This window comes from Marmota flaviventris, chromosome 7 (assembly GCF_047511675.1).
Source record: "Marmota flaviventris isolate mMarFla1 chromosome 7, mMarFla1.hap1, whole genome shotgun sequence".
Classification (NCBI taxonomy): domain Eukaryota; kingdom Metazoa; phylum Chordata; class Mammalia; order Rodentia; family Sciuridae; genus Marmota; species Marmota flaviventris.
Genome location: NC_092504.1, coordinates 3,929,193 through 3,946,972, shown reverse-complemented (window position 1 = coordinate 3,946,972; position 17,780 = coordinate 3,929,193). Strand labels below are relative to the sequence as shown.

The following is a 17,780-nucleotide window of genomic DNA, read 5'->3' as shown; positions in this document are numbered from 1 at the left end:
AAGGGCAGGACCCTGGTCCGACCAGTGGACAAGCACATGTGTCCACAGGGAGGAGCAGGGAGTGGCCGAGGGCTGGCAGCACGCGGCAGGGAGCCAGCGGCAGAGGCATCGGGTGACGGGGCCAGAGGAGGGGGCATCTGTGCAGAGGCCCAGGGGTGGGAGGAGGTGGCCCGTGTGGAGCCTCAACAGCTCAGCGTGAGGGGACAGCTGGCAGGGGGGAGGCTCTGGGAGGGGAAGCTGCGGAGGAGACGGCTGGACAGCAGCCCTCAGCCAAGCCACTGAGTCCCTCCCTGTGCAAGGTGACTCCCCAGGCCAGGCCACCAAGGCCCAGCCCTTGGGCCACTCCCAGCAAACACCCAGTGATACAGGCCCACGGAAAATGACACGGGGTCCCTCACACTCAAGCACAGAGCCACCATGTGACCATAAATGCCACCCCTGGGGTATGCCCCAAAGGGTGACAAGCAGGGACTCAGCAGGTATTGGCACACGATGTCCACCGTGACATTGTTCAGGACAGCCAAGAGGTGAAGCAGGGCAGGTGCCCCTCGGCCCCCACATCCCGTCCCTCCTCAGCCTTGAAAAGGAAGGGCATTCTGACCCAGGCCACAATGTGCCTGGACCTTGAAGACCCTGTGCTAAGTGACCCAGGCAGTCACAGGAAAAACACCACAGGGTTCTGCTCATGCGGTCCCCAGAGTAGTCGAGTCCACAGGGATCGGCGGGTGCCAGGGGCTGGGGGCTGCGGAGTTGGCATTTAATGAGACCGAGCTTCCGAGGCAGGCGGTGGCGATGGCTGCCCAGGAGGACAGCCCCATGCCCTGAGCTGTGCTTACCAACACACGCGGCAAACGCTGACGCTGAGCGGATCTCCTCACAGTAAATAACATAAAACCTGACCAAGACAGATAAGCCACTCCCCAGCTGGTGAAGGGGGGACTGTGGGCACAGCACCCACCGGGAACCCACAGGGAACCCACCGGGAACCCACGGGGAACCCACCAGGAACCGCACAGCTGCCATCAAGACAGGGGGCGGGGGAGAGGGTTGGGTGCCGTGGAAACCCGGGACCAGGTGCCGGGAGGAGGGTGGGCAGCCCGGCCAAGCTCTGGGTTAAGAATGCAAGCGGTTAAAGGCCAGGAGGAAGTGCCGCAGTGGCACGGGCAGGTGGCCCTCTCCCCGTGGCGAGGCCCACCAGTCATACACCCTCCCCAAAGGCCACCAGAGCTACCCACGATGAGACCCAGGAGGATGAAGCTCACCGGGGAACTTGCGAGTTGGAGTAACGCCCAGGGGAGGCCGCGGTCTCCAGTTGAGGCTCTTAGCGGGCAGCAGAGTGGGCGCCGGCTGTGAGCTGGGCCCAAGGACGTAAGAGCTTCCCTTAAGACGGAGGTGGTGGCCTCCGGCCTTAGTCCAGGGGCCCAGGAGCAGGGAAGCACCTTCAGACGGAGTCAGTGCAGAGGAGGCCTGGGTGGCGTCCCCAGTGCCTTGAGAACCTCGTCCCTCATTAACACCAACAGCAAGGGCTGCTGCCCTGGGGACGCGCCTCCAGGTCCTTCAGGCTGACCTCCAGCCCCTGTCTCCAGCCCCTGCGGCCCTCCCCGCCTGGCCTCTCCCCTGTCCACACATCCTCCTCTACACAGGACCCTGGGGTGGTGCAAAGGGCCCAGGAAGGGGACAGCCAGCCTTGACTTCAAATCAGAGTTTGGCTTCTTTTTGGCCTTGGCCTCGGCCACCCGCTGCCCGTCCCCTGGAGCCCCGCGTGCTGTGCGGTTCTGGAGTAGGTCGAATGGACTGTGGACATCCGAGTGCTCTGGGCAGGGCCAGCCTGAGCCAGCAGCAGCTCTGATGTCCACTAGGGTCAGAAGCCCATGCCCAGGCCCCAGTCATGACCTGCGGCTGTCACCAGCCCTCTTCCCCAGCCGGCCGAGGCCACCGCCCCCTCGAGCTTCCCTGCAATTCATTTCTGTTCACCAGAAGCTCCCGGGCACCCAGGGACGTGGCCCTGCCAGGAACACCGTGGGACTTGGGTCAGGAGTCAATATCTAAAGGACCCAGCTCCCACCTCAGGCGGGTGGGGGTGCCAAGAGCAGGGAGCCCCTCGTTTGGAGCGGACCTACCCACATCCACTTGCAGCGGCCCTCTTTGGGCAGCTGATCCCGAGGCCTAAGCAGGAGAACCCGGGGCAGGCCACATCTGTCCAGGCTTCCGTCTGGAGACCTCTTACCAGGCCTGCTTGGGACCAAGTGCTCAAGACCCCCAGACGTCCCACCTGGGCTTGTGTGATGGCAGAGGGAACGTGCCCAGGAGGCCTGCCCGTGGCACCACAGGAGACACTCAGCGCCTGTGGGCAGCCCAGCTCGTGGACAGGGGATGGGGCTGCTGGGCACGGCAGGGCAAGGCACTGTCCATGGACTGCATCCTGACACTGGCAAGATGGCCAGTGGCCAGCCCACCCCCCTCCAGCCACGACGCCAGCACTGAGGGCCTCGCTGCTGGTTGATGGGCCCCCAGAGCCAGGTGGCCCCTCAGGAACTAGAAGGTTCTATTCCTGGCACAGCTGACCTCTTTCCCAGAACTGGGGCAGGGAGGGCCAGGAGGCGGCCAGGGTCCCCTCCCTGCGTCCCAGAGTCCACGGGCCCTGAACACGGCTATTCTGGGGCCTGCTCTGCCAGACTCTGCCTCTGGACCGTTCTCCCCAAGGACAGGGGCTCTGCCTGCCCCATGTGGCCACCCTGACACAGCCCAGCTGGGGCCAGCACAGAGGCCCCAGTGCCCAGGGAGGCCTGGGGGTGGCCGTGTGCCTCCAGGTGCCTAGGGCACACGTCCCACTACCTGGCTTCATGATGGCACTTGCCGTCCCTGAGCCTGAAGAACCACCAGGCGCCGTGAAGCCTCAAAGCGCCCCTGGGGGGCAGTGCCAAGGGCACTCAGGTGGCAGGCTGGCAGCCACGGCTGGCCCGACCCCCTGGTGTGACTGCCACTACACAGGGGACGGGGAGGGAGCCCGGGCCCTCACCTGGACCACCCACACCTTCCCTGGCAGTTGGATGAAGGTGTGTTCCCTTGGGGGTACGAAGCTGAGGGGCATGTCCCCTCTTATGCATCCGGAGGGCAGCGCTGTCCGTTCCTGATGGGCTGGAAGGAGCCCCCGGGCCACAGAGGGCAGTCAGCCTGCTGGCTCTGGAGGGAACTAGTTCTAGGGGTGGGTGGGGGGATGGGGCAAGGGAAGCACCCAGCCGACAGGCAGGAGGCACAGGGACTGGGTTTTCTCCCGGTCCCTCCCTTGGCCCTGGCCACGCCAGCCTGAGCACCTCCCCTGGTCAGTCCATGGCTGGACGTCTTGAAAGGCACGGACACCAGCGTCCCAGCTGGGCTCAGCCAGCATCCCCTGTGAGGAGGGGCCAGCCACCCCAGGACAGGCTTCCCTGGCCCCACCCGCTGTACCAGAGTGACCAAGGACAGGGCCTGGGAACCTGCCTCTCGGGCACCTGGGTCCCCTCCTCACCCCACCTCCAGGCCTGAGGCCGGGTCCTCAGAGCACCACCAGAGCCACGCAGCACGAGGCGGGGGACAGAGGAGCCCAGAGGCCAGCACCGCCTTGGCCCTGGGCCCCCTCGCTTCCCACTGGGCCCCCTGAGAGCCAGCCCTGCTCCCTGCCCTCTGTCTGGCCAACTCCCACTTGACAGGATGCCACCTCCTCCAGGAACCTGCCAGGACTTCTGTCACAGGCAGCTTCGTGAGCCCTGCTCCCGCCCAGCGTTGCCACCACATTCTGTCCGCCTGCTGCAGAGGGGACTCTCTCAGGCCCCTCGGACCCCCTGCCAGGCATGGGCACACTCGAGTGCGACTTGCCAGCTGCTGGGAGAGGCAGGCTGGGGTGAGGCTTAGAGGAGGCCGAGGTGGAGGAGGGAGGACGCCCGCAGGCTGTCGACCCAGAGGAGGAGGCTGAGGCTGGGCGCCTGCCCCGGATCCAGAGCACAGCCCTCTAGAGACCCACAGGGCCTCAGGGGTGCTCTCTGCAGGTGGAAAGAGGTGTCACAGTTCAGAGCAGATTGTCCCCAGAGCCCCTGATGTGGGCAAGACCTCCAGACTCCAATTTCTAGGAAGAAGTTCTTTCCAAGGGGCAGAGCCTGGGGGCCGAGGGTCCCAGTTCAGGCATGAAAAGGGAGGGGGCTTTTGGTTGTCTCTTCTGGCACCCACCCCACCCTTCCCTCCCTGTGATGATGTCATCCCTCTGCCATCCCCTGAGGACAAGGAGGCTGGCCTGGGGTGGGGGTCTGAGGACCAGGAGGCCAGCCTGGGGGGGTGGGGTGCGCTGAGGACCAGGAGGCTGGCCTAGGGGGGAGGCTGAGGACCAGGAGGCTGGCCTGGGGGGGATGCTGAGGACCAGGAGGCCAGCCTGGGGGGGAGGCTGAGGACCAGGAGGCCAGCCTGGGAGGGGGGGGCGCTGAGGACCAGGAGGCTGGCCTGGCGGGGAGGCTGAGGACCAGGAGGCTGGCCTGCGGGGAGGCTGAGGACCAGGAGGCCAGCCTGGGGGGGAGGCTGAGGACCAGGAGGCCAGCCTGGGAGGTCAGGCGTGGAACAGAAGCGGGCTGCAGGCAGGGCCAGCTCCCCTGCTGAGCACAGACCACTCCCCAGGAGCACAGACCCGCACCGTCTGGAGGGAGGCTGGCCTCCGTGTCCCACTGTCGGCTGAGTGAGGGACGCAGGGTGGGGTACAGTGCTCAGAGGTGCTGAGGAGCTCCAGGCAGCTGGGAGCACAAACCCCCCCAACCCAAGGGGTGTTTTCACCAGGCACAGAAGCCACTGCCCACTGCCCCAGGGTTCTGAAGAGCCCCATCGGGGACGCGCTCTCGGGCAGGCAGCCTGGGTGTGCTCCAAGAGCCCAGCCAGGCAGGCGGGTTTGACCCCCTGCCCACTAGACGGCACCAGGACCTTGGCACAAGGCATCCGTCTGGTCTGCTAATTGGGATGTGCAGGGTCAAGGCCACTCAGCTCCCACTGGGCCGGCCACTAGATGCTCCATCAATGGCTGCATTGATTTTCAGGAGATAAATCGATTGCTGCCTTGGATTCCACGCTGGTCAGCTGCAGGGGTGCCTGCGGTGGCCACACACTCCCAGGATATATTTAGCTCTCTGCTGGGGCCCTGCCAGGGGCAGCTCTCCCCCCAAGGACACGACTCTGGGGCTCCTGGCAACGCGGGCTTCACGCGGGGCAGAACCTCCTCATTGTTAACAGTCTGCTAGACGTCACCAGAGCTCACACGGCACACCCTGCACTGTCACATTTCCATACTGCTCAGGCCCTAGCTCACAGAGGAGTCCACCTGCTAAGGTACAGAAGCTACCCCTGGGGCGAGGCCAGCCACGTGCAGGGAGTCCAACAGCTGCTCACTAACAGAGCAGCCCGAGGACCTAGAATCCAGCCAAACCCTGTCACTCACACATCCTTGAAACCAACAAGCATGGAACGGTGAGGCGTTGGGAATGAAGGGAGAGGAGTCGCCCATACTGCTACTGAGTTTTGATATATTTTCTTCTAAGGCATCTGCTCTGAATATTTTGCAGAGACTCAGCTGTACATAATGTGCATGTCCTGTATTCTTCATCCACCTCCAGCACCTACATGCACATTTTACTAATTCCTGAAACTCTTTTTAAGGACTGCATAATATTTCATTCTTTATCAGATGTTCTCAAAATGTGGCCCCGTGATTCCTGAAAATCCCCAAGACCCCTAGAGGGGCTCAGTGGGGTTGAGATCACCATCATGATAAGGCAGAGTGTTATTTCCTTGTCAGTGCTGCAGTTTGGATGTCGACTGTCCCCAAAGGCCCATGTGCTGAAGGGTTAACCCTAGGGTGGTTCTACTGCGAGGCTGAACCTTCAGAAGGTGGGGTCTAGTGGGGATCCTGGGGTCATTGGGGCGTGCTCTTAAAGGGGACAGTGAAACCCGGCCCTTCCTCCTTACTCTGCCACTGCTCCCCACCATGGCCACCCAGCGTCCCCAACAGGGGCCTAAAAGCAACAGGTCTGCTGATCACGCACTACAACCTCCAAGCCTGTGAGCCAAAATAAACCTTCCTTCTTTAGAAGCAAATACCGTCAGGCCTTTCGTTATGGTCTGGAGCGCTGGCTGAGTCATCTCTCCAGACTGCAATGCACTTTCCACAGCTGCACGCTGGCGACATCACAACACAGACTCTGTGACTGCACATGGAGCTGGACATCCAAGTCCCACTGCCCACTGTTCAGCCAGATATGAAGGCGATTTGCAAGACTGTGGGCCGGAGCCAAAGCCCAGTAAAGACGCTCTGAGGTTAATACACAAAGGGTTTTTTCTCTGAACATTTTTAAATTTCTGGCTTAGTTTCTGATAGGGAAGTCAACACAATCCACACACAAGCTCTTCAGACCCTCGTAACCTGGGTCCCACGACCTCAGGAGTCGGAGAGCCTCAGCTGTGGATGGGTGGCCATCTGCTTGGCCACAGTTCTCTGGCCACTCGCTGGCACGGTGGGGGACGCAGCGCCTGCAGCCGGTGGCTCTGGATACACAAGCCACGTTCCAGAGAGAGGCTCTGAGGAGGCGCCTGGGGTCAGCTGGATGACAGCCCTGAGAGGTACCCTCATGCTGCTCCCAGACCAGTGACCATGGCCTCGTGTGGTAGGAGGGGCTCTGCAGATGTGTCTAAGCTGAGGACACAGGGAGGAGCTCATCCTGCATCATCTGGTGGCCCTGAAGAAGTCACGTGTCCTGTGAAAAGGAGGCAGAGGGAGCCTCGCACCCAGGGACAAGCTCCTGAAGACAGTGCAGAGAGGACAGGGCAGAGGGATTCTAAGGTGCTGCCTTGGAGGGCGGTGATGCAGCCACAAGCCAGGGACTGCTGGCAGCCCCCCGGGCATGAAGAGGCAAGGATGGCGTCTTCCTAGTCCTGAGCAGGACGCTGCCCCAGCCCCATGGTGCAGTCAGTCCAGTGCTCCTGGATTTGGACTCTGGCCTCCAGAACTGCAAGTAGAGGCACTCCTGCTGCCCTTACCCCCCTCCCCCTGTGTGCTCACTGGACGGCGTCAAGGCCTCCTCCTCAGTGCTAGGGCCTGTGACCTCCTGAGCCTCCAGACAGCCAGGGCCATCAAAGGTGCTGGCCAGGAGGTGCACCTTCCTCTACTCTGAGCACCGACCTTCCCCAAGAATAGCCAGTCAGGACCCCATGTCCCAGAAGAGGGGAATGTCAAGGTCCCGCTGGACACCACCAGCTCCAAACTCCCGAGGACAGGGGCAGTGCCACGCCAGAGGACAGTCCTCCCAGAAGCTGCCACTGTCCCTCCCTTGGCCAACGTCCCTGTTCTGGCTGACCCTCAAGGACATGGAATCACTGCAGTTGTGCCATCCGTCTCCATCCTGGTGGCCGCGCTGTGGGGAGGACCAGCAGGGAGCGGGCACCTGGCCCACCCGGGTCACTGGGAGGCTTCCCGGAGAGGCCACATCCACTGGTGTGTGGGATGGGACCCGGTGCCCTCCCACCGAGCCGCCCCAGCCCTGCTTCATGCTCCCTACGTGCCCAGGCCGTGCGTTCAGAGGGATCAGAGCGGGGGCCGGGAGGCGGTCCTGGTGGACACTGGACTCTCACGTGCACACTGCGGGCAGCACGGTGGGGTTCCTGCTGCAGGTGGGCTGTGCGTGAGGAAGCCACGCATGATCCCGGCGGCAGCCTCCCGCCCCCCGGGCACTGGGCAGGTGAGGAGACGGCCTCTGGGGTAGAGCCGGTCCATCCTTAGGTGGAACTGTGAACAGGAAGCTGCGTCACAGAGGCCTGAGGGCCCCGAGCTTGTTTGGGCATGATCCGGGCTCATCAGGGACCAGAGAAGGGCCGAGGGGACTGTGGCTCTGGGCCTGCCACCAAAGCCCACGGCTGGCTCCCAGCTGGACCTCCAGGCACTGCAGCACCTCCACATGGGCTGCCCAGGAGGCCACTGCACCCTGGGCCTCCTCCTCCCCTCCACAGCCTCTGGGTGCAGGGCTCCCTGGCCCCGGGCTCTGCTCACACTCAGGCCCCCGGGCTCTGCTCACACTCAGACCCCCCCCCCCGGGCTCTGCTCACACTCAGGCCCCCGGGCTCTGCTCACACTCAGACCCCCCCCCCCGGCTCTGCTCACACTCAGCCCCCCCCCCGGGCTCTGCTCACACTCAGGCCCCTCCGGGCTCTGCTCACACTCAGACCCCCCCCGGGCTCTGCTCACACTCAGACCCCCCCTCGGCTCTGCTCACACTCAGGCCCCGGGCTCTGCTCACACTCAGACCCCCCCCCGGGCTCTGCTCACACTCAGGCCCTGGGCTCTGCTCACACTCAGGCTCCCGGGCTCTGCTCACACTCAGGCTCCCGGGCTCTGCTCACACTCAGGCCCCGGGCTCTGCTCACACTCAGACCCCCCCGGGCTCTGCTCACACTCAGACCCCCCCCCGGGCTCTGCTCACACTCAGGCCCCGGGCTCTGCTCACACTCAGACCCCCCCCCCGGGCTCTGCTCACACTCAGGCCCCGGGCTCTGCTCACACTCAGGCCTTGGCCTCGGGCCCAGCTTCCTCCTCCAGGAAGCTGTCCCTGGAGCCAGGGGGAAGGCACTGCTCCTGCTTTGCCCTTTCTGTCCTCTGCCTGGTTCTGGCGACACACATGACCTGCCCATCCATGTTGCTATCCCCGGGAGGGGACAGAGCCTTCCTGGTGTCCCTGTCACCCTTAACACGTCCAGGACGGAGCTCAGCACACAGGACCCACTTCTAGAACCACAGATGCTGCTTCTCCTGAAGTAGATGGGTGCAGAGCCCCGGAGGGTGTGGCCCCAGTGCACACTGCCCACTCCCAGCCTGTCCAGCACAGTCCTGCTGCCCCAAGTCCCCACTGACCCACACACAACCAAGAGCTGGATGGCCCTTGAGGACAGCCTGGCCCTTAGGGGGACATGCCTGTCCCAGGACATGCGTCCAGCTGGTCCCTGGCCTCCTGGCTCTCTGTTGACCCCTGGTACCGGCTAGGGCTATCTACGCTTCATGAGACCCAGGGACCGGTCTGGGGAGCCAGGCGGGCGAGGCCTTGGAGACAGGGGTGGGGCAGGAGCCTGCAGGGGGTCCAATCGGAGCTCCGCAGACCCCTGGGCTCCAAGTGTTGCCAGGTGGCCAGGATGACCTGTCATGGACATGAAGAGGGCTTCGGACCAGGGGGCTCGGGAACAATCTTCATTCGGCCTCCCCATCCCCAGTGGTGACCCTGGGAAGGTGGGCTGGGAGCCACTTCTTGGGTGGGGACCAAGAAGCCACCACACTCCACGCGGTGGCTACCTCAGATGTGGTGGCTTACGGTGGCCGTCTCCTCCGCTCTGGGGTCAGAAGGCCGACCCGCACCCCCAGGTGCTGACGCGCAGCTGTGCCGGCTGGCTCCTTCGCAGGCCCTCGGCTCCAGCCCTTCCCATCCAGAGCCCACAGCTCAGCGGCTCCTCGCCCAGCTCTGCTTCTGTCCCCAGAGCTCAGTCTCTGCTCTGACCACCTGCCTCTCATCAACGACGATGCTCGTGATTACATTCCAGGCTCCCTTAAGTAATGCAGAATAAGGTCCCCACGCTGAGGTCCTTCACGTGGTCACATGGACAGATCAGTTTTCCAAGTAAGGAAACATACAGACAGTTCTGGGGGACCATCTCCAGCCCCCACACACCTGAAAGGAGGCATTCAGGAGACAGACAGCCTACAGCCCCAGGACACACACCGCAGGACCAGGAGCACGTCCTCTGAGCCCTGAGTGCAGACGGGAGGGCCACCAAGGCCCTGAGCACTGGAAATCTTCATAGGCCTTGCTGAGCACGGGCAGGACCTCGAGAGGAGGAGGAGGAGGAGGACTCCAGCTCAGGGTACGGGTAGTCTGCTGGGTTCTGCAGGAGCACCTGGAACAGCCCTGAGCCCCCGGGGGGCTGCCGACGGCTGAAATGGGAGGCCTGGACCCAGGCTGAGGCCACACCATATCTGGGCCCGATGGGAGCTCCTGGGGCGTGGCAGCTTCACAGTGACCCCACCCTGTCCCACCTCTCAAGCCAGCACACGGGCACCTCCTTGCCTGCAGATGACACCTCCCTTTGCAGCCTCCCCAGCACCAGGAGCTCGCCCAGCCCCATGCAGGGCAGGAAGTGGGGGCTCCATGCTTCCAGACCAGCCCTCTGCCCTGGAGGGACAGGGCCTACGGAGAAGGACCCAGTGCCATCCATCATTCACTCTTCCCCCGACAGGTGTCCGCGAGGCACCTCTGGATGAGGTAGTCTGTGTGGCTCTCAGGAGGGACGTGAGCACGAGGCCCTGCCCCGCCCTGAGGACAGACACCAGCAGGATGGGAGCCCTGCCATGGCTGGGGCAGTGACCCACACTGGTTCCTTGGCCCGCTGGCTGGAGTGACTGCGGGTCATCTTGCAGCCCCTGCTCCTAAGCATGAAGAACCTGAAGCCCAGATAGACAGCGTGTGCTCCGTGCAGAGGGAGGGTGGCCACTGTCATTGCCTGCGGTGAGCTGGGCTCAGGAGATGATGACGCAAAGCACCACGCCTCACCAGGACACCAAGGACAGCGCTGCGCATGCCCCTGGAGCCAGGCAGCTCCCGGGAGAGCAGGGAGGTGTAAACAGGCTGCGTAAGGCTGGGCCGAGTGACCGGGCGAGAGGAGGACGAGCTGTCTTTCCAGCCCAGGAGTAAGCGATTCACAGAGGACCTGGCACACTGCCCCTTCAGGGCCGTCTCCTAGTGGCCGAGGGCGCTGGCCCTGGGACTGGACTTCCTGCTGGCTTCCTGGTGCCTGCTAGGCCCAGGCCCTTGACACCCACTCAGCAGTCCCCAAAGCAGGCGCTCAGGGGGAAACTGAGGCAAAGGGCAGGGACGCACCCGGCTGAGTGGACACTGCCCACAGCAGGAAAGGGAGCCTGGGCGGGGACCAAGAAGCCACCACACTCCGCGCCAGCCAGCTGCCCTTGTCCTCGGGCACCTTCAGTATGAGGCCACCGCGGCACTGTCCCCAACACTCCTGCGTCTCACACACCCCGCCTGGGCACCACCAGGGTGGGAAGCCACAGGACCAGCCCTGACGCCCACAGAGCCAGCTGCTTCCGACCAGAGCAAAGCCAAAGTGAGCCCACCTGCTGGTCCTCACTGAGGCCAAGAGCCGGCCACTGCGCTCCTGCTCAGGTGTGGAGGGACAGGTGCCTCCCCTCTCCAGGGAGCCTCAGGTCAGGTCAGAGCCCTGTGGCTCCCAGCCGGATGGGAAAGCCAAGCTCCCTGAGCTGACGTCAGCTCCAGCCCGGGGGCACGGGGGTCACGCCCCAGGATGGCCCTGTCCTCACAGAAGGGTACACTCAGACACAGGGAGGGAAGATGACTTAGCCAAGGTCACTCAGAGGTCCAGGCAGGGAGGGGGTAGGAGCCCTGGGACCCCCAGGTGAGTTGGGCTGTGGGCTCTAGGAGGGGCCCAGGCCTTGGGACTGCTGCCTTTCAGCCAGAGCAGGGCCCAGGGGACCTGAGGACCCCAGGTAAGGCGGCGAGTGCTGGGACCAGAGGGTGAAGGTTATGGAGGCCAATAGGAGCCCAATGTGGTGAAACCCCTCCCTGTCTGAGCTGTCTTAGCTTGGTCCCCGGGCCACATGGTGACCCAGCAGCAGCCCTGTGGGAGGCGGGGGAGGTGGCGGGAGATCAGCCTGGTTCTGCCTTCCTGGCTGGGTGCAGTCCTGGGAAACAGGAAGGGTGCTGGTGCTCCCTGAGGAGCGGTGTGCGCCCCCACCAAGGAGCACCCCGGGGGGCCACACGTTGACGAGGTGCCACGGCTATGGCTGAAGCCGGAGGGGGATGACAGATAGAGCCCCGCTCAGGCAGGGAGCCACAGCCAGGCTGAGCCAGGCCCAGGGATTCCAATCTGGCCTCTACCCCTTACAGATCCTTGACGCCAGGTGACGGATGGGACCTCCCGGGCATGGATTTTTCCACCTCAAAGTGGGGCCACCACCATGTCCCGGGAGGCCGTGCGAGGATCCCTGCAGAAGGCATGTATGAGGTCTGGCCAGGGCCCAGGGCTCACTCAGTGAGCCTCGAACTGGGACATCCAAGCCCATCCCACCTGGGTGCTGCCCGACACCCGAGACACACCCGCCAGGTGGCAATGGGGACACTCGAGTAAGCAGAGCCACAGCACTGAGGTTGCTCTGCCAGACACCAGCAGCCTCAGCTTCCCAGGCCTGGGCAACTGTGCACACCTGGAGCCCGGGGTGTGCGGCCTTGGCTGACCCACTGCTGGTCCCTGGACGGCCAGACAGACCCATGCACCACCACCAGAGCACTGAGCCTCTGCTGAGCACGACCCACCTCCCTCTGCAGCTGTTTCAACTGTGGTTTGAGCCTCCACCCAGGCCAGGCAGGGGCTGCTGAGCACCTGTGCCCCTGCCCTGCAACTCTCCGAGACCCAGGGGAGGTGGCCCTGGATGGAAGCCCAGAGGGGCTGGATGAGCAACAGGTGGGCAGCAGAGCCCAGATGTGAGCCCGAGAACAGCAGCCTGGGGACAGGACCTGCCAAGTCCAGGGGAGCTGGGGGCCTACCAGGGAGCGCAAGGGAGGGGCTGGGCACTGCAGGGAACTCCAGGCCCGGTGGGCACGGAGCCAGCAGTCCAGACACCCAGCAGCTGCCAGTGCCAGCAACTGCAGTCTACTGGCCCTGACCAGTGGCGCTGTTAAAGGAGTGATGAGATAGGCCCCTTCCTGGCCTTGCTGTCCCTCACCGGCTCAGAGTGCTCCCAAACCACAGTGCTGAGAGCCCAGGGGAGTGAACAGGTGGCTTCTGCATGTGGCAGGGACGCTCCCTTTTCTGGAACAGTTAGGCTAGATTTCCAAGAGTCCATCAAACTCAAAATTGATTCTAGAAAGTAGCAAACTACTTTGTTGATTATAGATGCCTCCCATGCCCACCAGGTGTAGTGTCAGGAGAGGTCTGGTTTTTGACTGTCTTTGTCGGTAGAACCCCAGGGCTGGAGCAAGGCCTCCACAGGACACTCAGGAAATGAGGGAATGCTAAGTCCACCACTCCCCCACACCTCGGTGGTTCCCAGCATTTTGCTGTTATGAGTTATACTGAGGTGGACCTCTCTGTGGCTCTACCATGGTCCGCTCCTGGGTTAGGTGAAGTGTGGGTCTCTGCTCCGAGCCCTGGCCCACACTGACCACACTGGCTCAGGTCCGGCTGGGTCACCTCCTCTCCTTGCCTCTGGATGATTTCTTTCCTTCTTCGGGCCTCAGTTCCCCTTGGGCAGGTGGGTGGATATGGCCTGGAACATCCTTGGTCCTCTCCAGCGCAGCACAAGACAGCTGAGCCAGTCTCCCAGGCCCTCCATCTGGCCCTGTACCCCTGTTATGGACTGAATTGTGTACCCCCAATCCATATGTTGATGTCCTAGTCCCCAGCACCTCAGAATGTGACTGTGTGAGGACTCTTTGTCAAGGTAAAGGGAGGCCCTAGGGTGGGTCTTCATCCAGTCTGACAGGTGTCCTCACAAGAAGGGGAGATCAGGTCACAGACACAGAGGGATGGCCGTGTGAGGACCCAGGGAGAAGATGCCATGTATAAGCCAAGGAGAAGAGGAACCAACCCTGACAAACTACGACTGCCGTCTTCGGGTTCTGGCATTGTCAAAAAGTAAATTTGCCATTTACACTGTGTGGCACGGGGCACTTTGTTATGCAAACAAGTCAACACCACGGACCTCTGCCCACCTGGGGAATCCTACCTGCCAGACTGGAGCTGCCCAAGGGGTACACTGAAGCTTGCAGTACCCACAGGGGCAGTGCTGGCACTGGGTCCCCATCCCATTCCAGCTGAGGTATCTTTCCTGCCCCACCTGACCCATTATGACTATGTGACAAAGGTGCCACCACACTGTCGTCACCTGTGGGCTCACCGTGTGGGCTGTGCCAGGGCTGAAGGCATTCACTGTACCACTGGGGACACCAAGGCAGAGGAGCCCCCCAGCGGGTACTAGACTTGGACCCAGGCCTGATACTGAGCCATCTCTTTGCACACTGCCACGGCACTGTCCAAACAATGTCCCTGCCCCTGGAAAGCCACAGGCAAGCAAGACAGCTGCAATGCCACACCAGGGCCAGCTCAGAGGTGCCTGGGTGCTCAGATCAAAGTCACACATAGTCCTGGTGGCCTGTAGGAAGGGGGACCCTGGCCCAGGAGGGCTGCACAGGCTGCCATGGGCTCTGGTCACCCTGCCCATCTGAGCAGCTGCCGCCCCACCACCCCTGTTAGCCCAGGGCCCTGGGAGGGTCACAGGGAAGCCTGCCCTGTTGTGTGTGGCAGCTTCTGCCCTGTTAGATGGACACAGTGGTGGACATAGGAGTCCACGTGCCAGTGTAGGGCCCACTCTCTCCATTCTCCCCTGTGATGGGTGTGGTGAGAACTCACTACCATGTGTGTAATCAGCGAGGCCAGCACTGGGCGTGAGCAACAGGTAAACAGGACAGAACCTGCACTCCCCCTCCAAAGGGAACTCAGGAGGGCCGAGGCGGGCTTGGCCAACCAGCAGTGACCACTAAGCTCCTGAGGGCCCACTGTGTGCAGTTTCTCACTTGTACCTTGCCCCCACCCCCGGCAACCAGGGCTACACACTTCCAAGTCACTCAGCCATGCTCCCGAGGGCACCCCCAGTGCCAAGGCCACCAGGTGCATACAGTTAAACCCAGTCTCCTCACCCACACTCCTGGCTGGTCTTCTCCAGGGACAACAACCACAAACATGGGGGTGGGGGTGGCGGTGCACATGCTCCTTCCAAGGGCTTCTGATTACAGGAGGGACCAGAGGTATCAATTATGGACACAAAAAGCATGAAATTACCCAGTGCGCACCCAGGCATTATCCCCACCTGCCATTAGATAAATGTCTGGAGGTCCTGCCAAGACTTAGGGTGCCTCTTCCCCAGCCACCTCCAGATAACAGGTTGGCCATTTCAGAAATCCTCTTCCAAAGGATTCCGCCTCCGGCAGCCTGCCACTTGCTCTCAGTGCCCACAGGAGCAGTCCTTCCTTCCAGGGTTAGGTATGGGGGAGGGGACAGTCTCCCCTGAAAGGGGGTCCTGGAAGCATTTTCCCTATCCTGCCCCCTCCCAGCCCCAAGCCCACAATGAGCTGTCACTACATGGTCATTCCTTCCCCATCTGATCTCCCCTGGGGAAAGCAGCTGTCCCCCTTGGTTTCTGCACCATGGCCAAGGGCCATACTGCAGTCAGTAGCAAGACAGGCTTGGAGGAAATCGCACAGAAGTCAGGGAGCCCTGCGTTCGAATCCTGGCTCAGCCCAGCTTCGGTAGCCCAAGTGACTCAAGGCCAGTGAACCTCGAGTTGCACCCTGAAAAATCGGAGCGACAGCCCCTCCCTGCCTGGGCATGTAGGCACCAGTCGTCACAGCACCCGCCCCAGGAGGCTTTCAGAAGGGTGCATCTTCGACCGGGCTTCAGACAACCTCCAACCAAGGCCTCTGGGCTCTGGGCCCCGGTTTCCCCAACAGCATACAGCACCCACGGGCTGCTGCGCGTGGGGTTTTCCAGCACAGCAAAGGCTGTCAGATTCTGGTGGGTGGGTGCGGCGGGAGAGCAAGCCTGGGACTTACGGGGCCAAGGGCTGCAGAGAGGAGGCGCAGAGATGGAACACGGCCTGACACACAAGCCGACTCGGGGTCTGCCCCAGCAAGCCAAGGGCTCCGACGCCCCCCACCCAGGCGCTGCAGGAGCGGCGCAAGGGCGGCGCCCCCTGCTGCAAAGCCCGGCTGTCATCGCACCTCGCTTGGTGACTAGAACTGCGATAGCTCTGAGCCCCTCTCCGGAAAATTCTGCTTTCTGCAGCCTGAAAAACCTAAGACACCCATGAGAGAAGCAAAGGAGTGGCACCTACCAGATAACCCTACGCAGCCACCCGGGCCGCGGGAGAGAAGGGGATGCTCAGCGCGCGCCGCAGAGCTCAGCGCCCCGGGCGCGGGGGCAAGGGTCTGCGTGCCGACCCTTCTGGGCTGCAAAACCCTGGAGCAAAAGTTGGGTGGAGCCGCTGGGCGATTACCCCTTACGCTGCAGGTGCAACCTTAGAATGTCACCCAGCCCTGGCGGCACCGGGTGTAGCTCGGGGACTTGCCGTTACCTCGGTCCCCTTCACTCACCTGTACTCATCTCGGCAGCAGTCAAGAGCCGGGCGGTCCCTGGGCTGCGGCCGCCCGACACTCCCGCCCGCAGGGGCCGCGCCCGCAGGGGCCGCGCCCGCGCGATCCTCCGCGCGCCTGCCGGCCGGCCGTCTCCACACACAGTCTGCGCCCGCCCGGCGGCGCCGCCGCAGCCCCTCCGCTCGCCGGTCCCGCCCCTCCCGCCCCGCCCCTCCGGGAGGCCCCGCCCCGTGCCGCGCCGCGGGAGGGGCGCACCCTGGGAAGTGTAGGCGCCGCGCCCCCGCCGCCCGCCTTCGCACCGCGGCCGCGGGACGCGCGGACTACAAGTCGCGGCAGGCTCCGCGGCTCGCGCAGGCGCAGCCCGGCGACAACCGCGGCGGCTGCCCGCAATCGCTCTTCAGGCTCTGCAGAGCTGTCACCGACGCCTGGGGGGTGTCCGCGGGGTGGTGGCTCTTGGGAGCCCCGGAGCCGCGAGCAGGGCCGCTCAGAAGAAAGCGAGCCCGGGGCAGGTCTGGAGTCGTGGGCGGCCTTTGGGCCAACCTGCCGGCGTTCCCAGTTGTCAGCGGGGGAGCGGAGGCGGGCGCCGGCCGGCTTTGCCTCTCTGAGCGAGGCTTCCCGACTCCAGAGCAAGGCTGCCCGCCGCCTCGCCACGCGTTGCAGGCTTCCGTCTGCCTGGCGCCCCGGTTCTGGGCAGCGGGCACGTCCTGCCGGGTTGCAGCCCCCCACACACACACCAGCGCAGCCCCCATGGTGACCGGCTCCCTTCCTTAAAGTCAGGCGCCCATCGCAGGGCGTGGATCCAGGACAGGAAAGAGAGTCAGGGAATAGGGAGGCGCAGGTGGACCCCTCTGGGTGCCTGAAGCGACCACAGGCGGACCACAGAGAGCCTGGAGGAGACAGGCTGAGCGAAAGCAGAGCAAGGCCTGCCCGGAGGGGGGACCCCCAGGACCGGCTACTGCGTGGGGAGGAGGGGCCAAGGGCATTCTGCGAGGACCAGCCAGGGCTGTTTGGAGATGCCATGGAGAGAGTTGGACACAGAGAATTGGGACTCTGGATGGAATGCTGAGGCAGGAACAGAAACTCCTCCCACTCTCAGCAGCATCCATTTACTTCAAAAGGGGATCAGGCCCAGAGGCCCCTATCCCCCCCAGAACCTAGGGGTACGGCCATAGGCTCCAGTACTGCCCCCCTGGGGTTCGTGCCCAGAACACAAGTGGCATGTAATGGAAGGGACCCCTGAAGGGGTCAGGCACCCTGTGGCCAGCCCAGCTCCCCCTCCATGGTGTGACCTTGAGTTAGCCCCTTCCCTTTGTGTGCATCAGGGCTGATATGAAGCCCCGGAATGAAGGACCCCCCGCTGGAGCAACGACAGAAGGTGGGAGTGGCCCTGGGCCAGGGGCCTGTTGGGGACCTCTCCACCTGCTCCACAGGCACCTTGTCCTTGGCTGCAACAGCATGGGTCTAGTAGGACAGTCTGAGCACTGTGAGCTCACGCATGCCCAGAGTGAGCTGAGGTCAGCGTCCTCCACAGCATGCACTGTTGTCATTCGCAGAGCCTCA

General features: G+C 63.4%; 1 protein-coding gene across 6 annotated transcripts in view; it reads right to left on the bottom strand.

The window, feature by feature from the left end:
- Positions 1–16,352, bottom strand: part of Ablim2 (actin binding LIM protein family member 2) — a 136,307-nt gene extending 119,955 nt beyond the window's left edge. For all 6 annotated transcript variants that reach the window (XM_071614121.1, XM_071614115.1, XM_071614117.1 and 3 more), the window contains exon 1: positions 16,221–16,352. In XM_071614121.1, the coding sequence (XP_071470222.1) occupies positions 16,221–16,230 (10 nt within the window). In that variant the 5' untranslated portion in view covers positions 16,231–16,352. The remainder of the gene's footprint in view (positions 1–16,220) is intronic.
- Between the last annotated feature and the right edge of the window lie 1,428 nt (positions 16,353–17,780).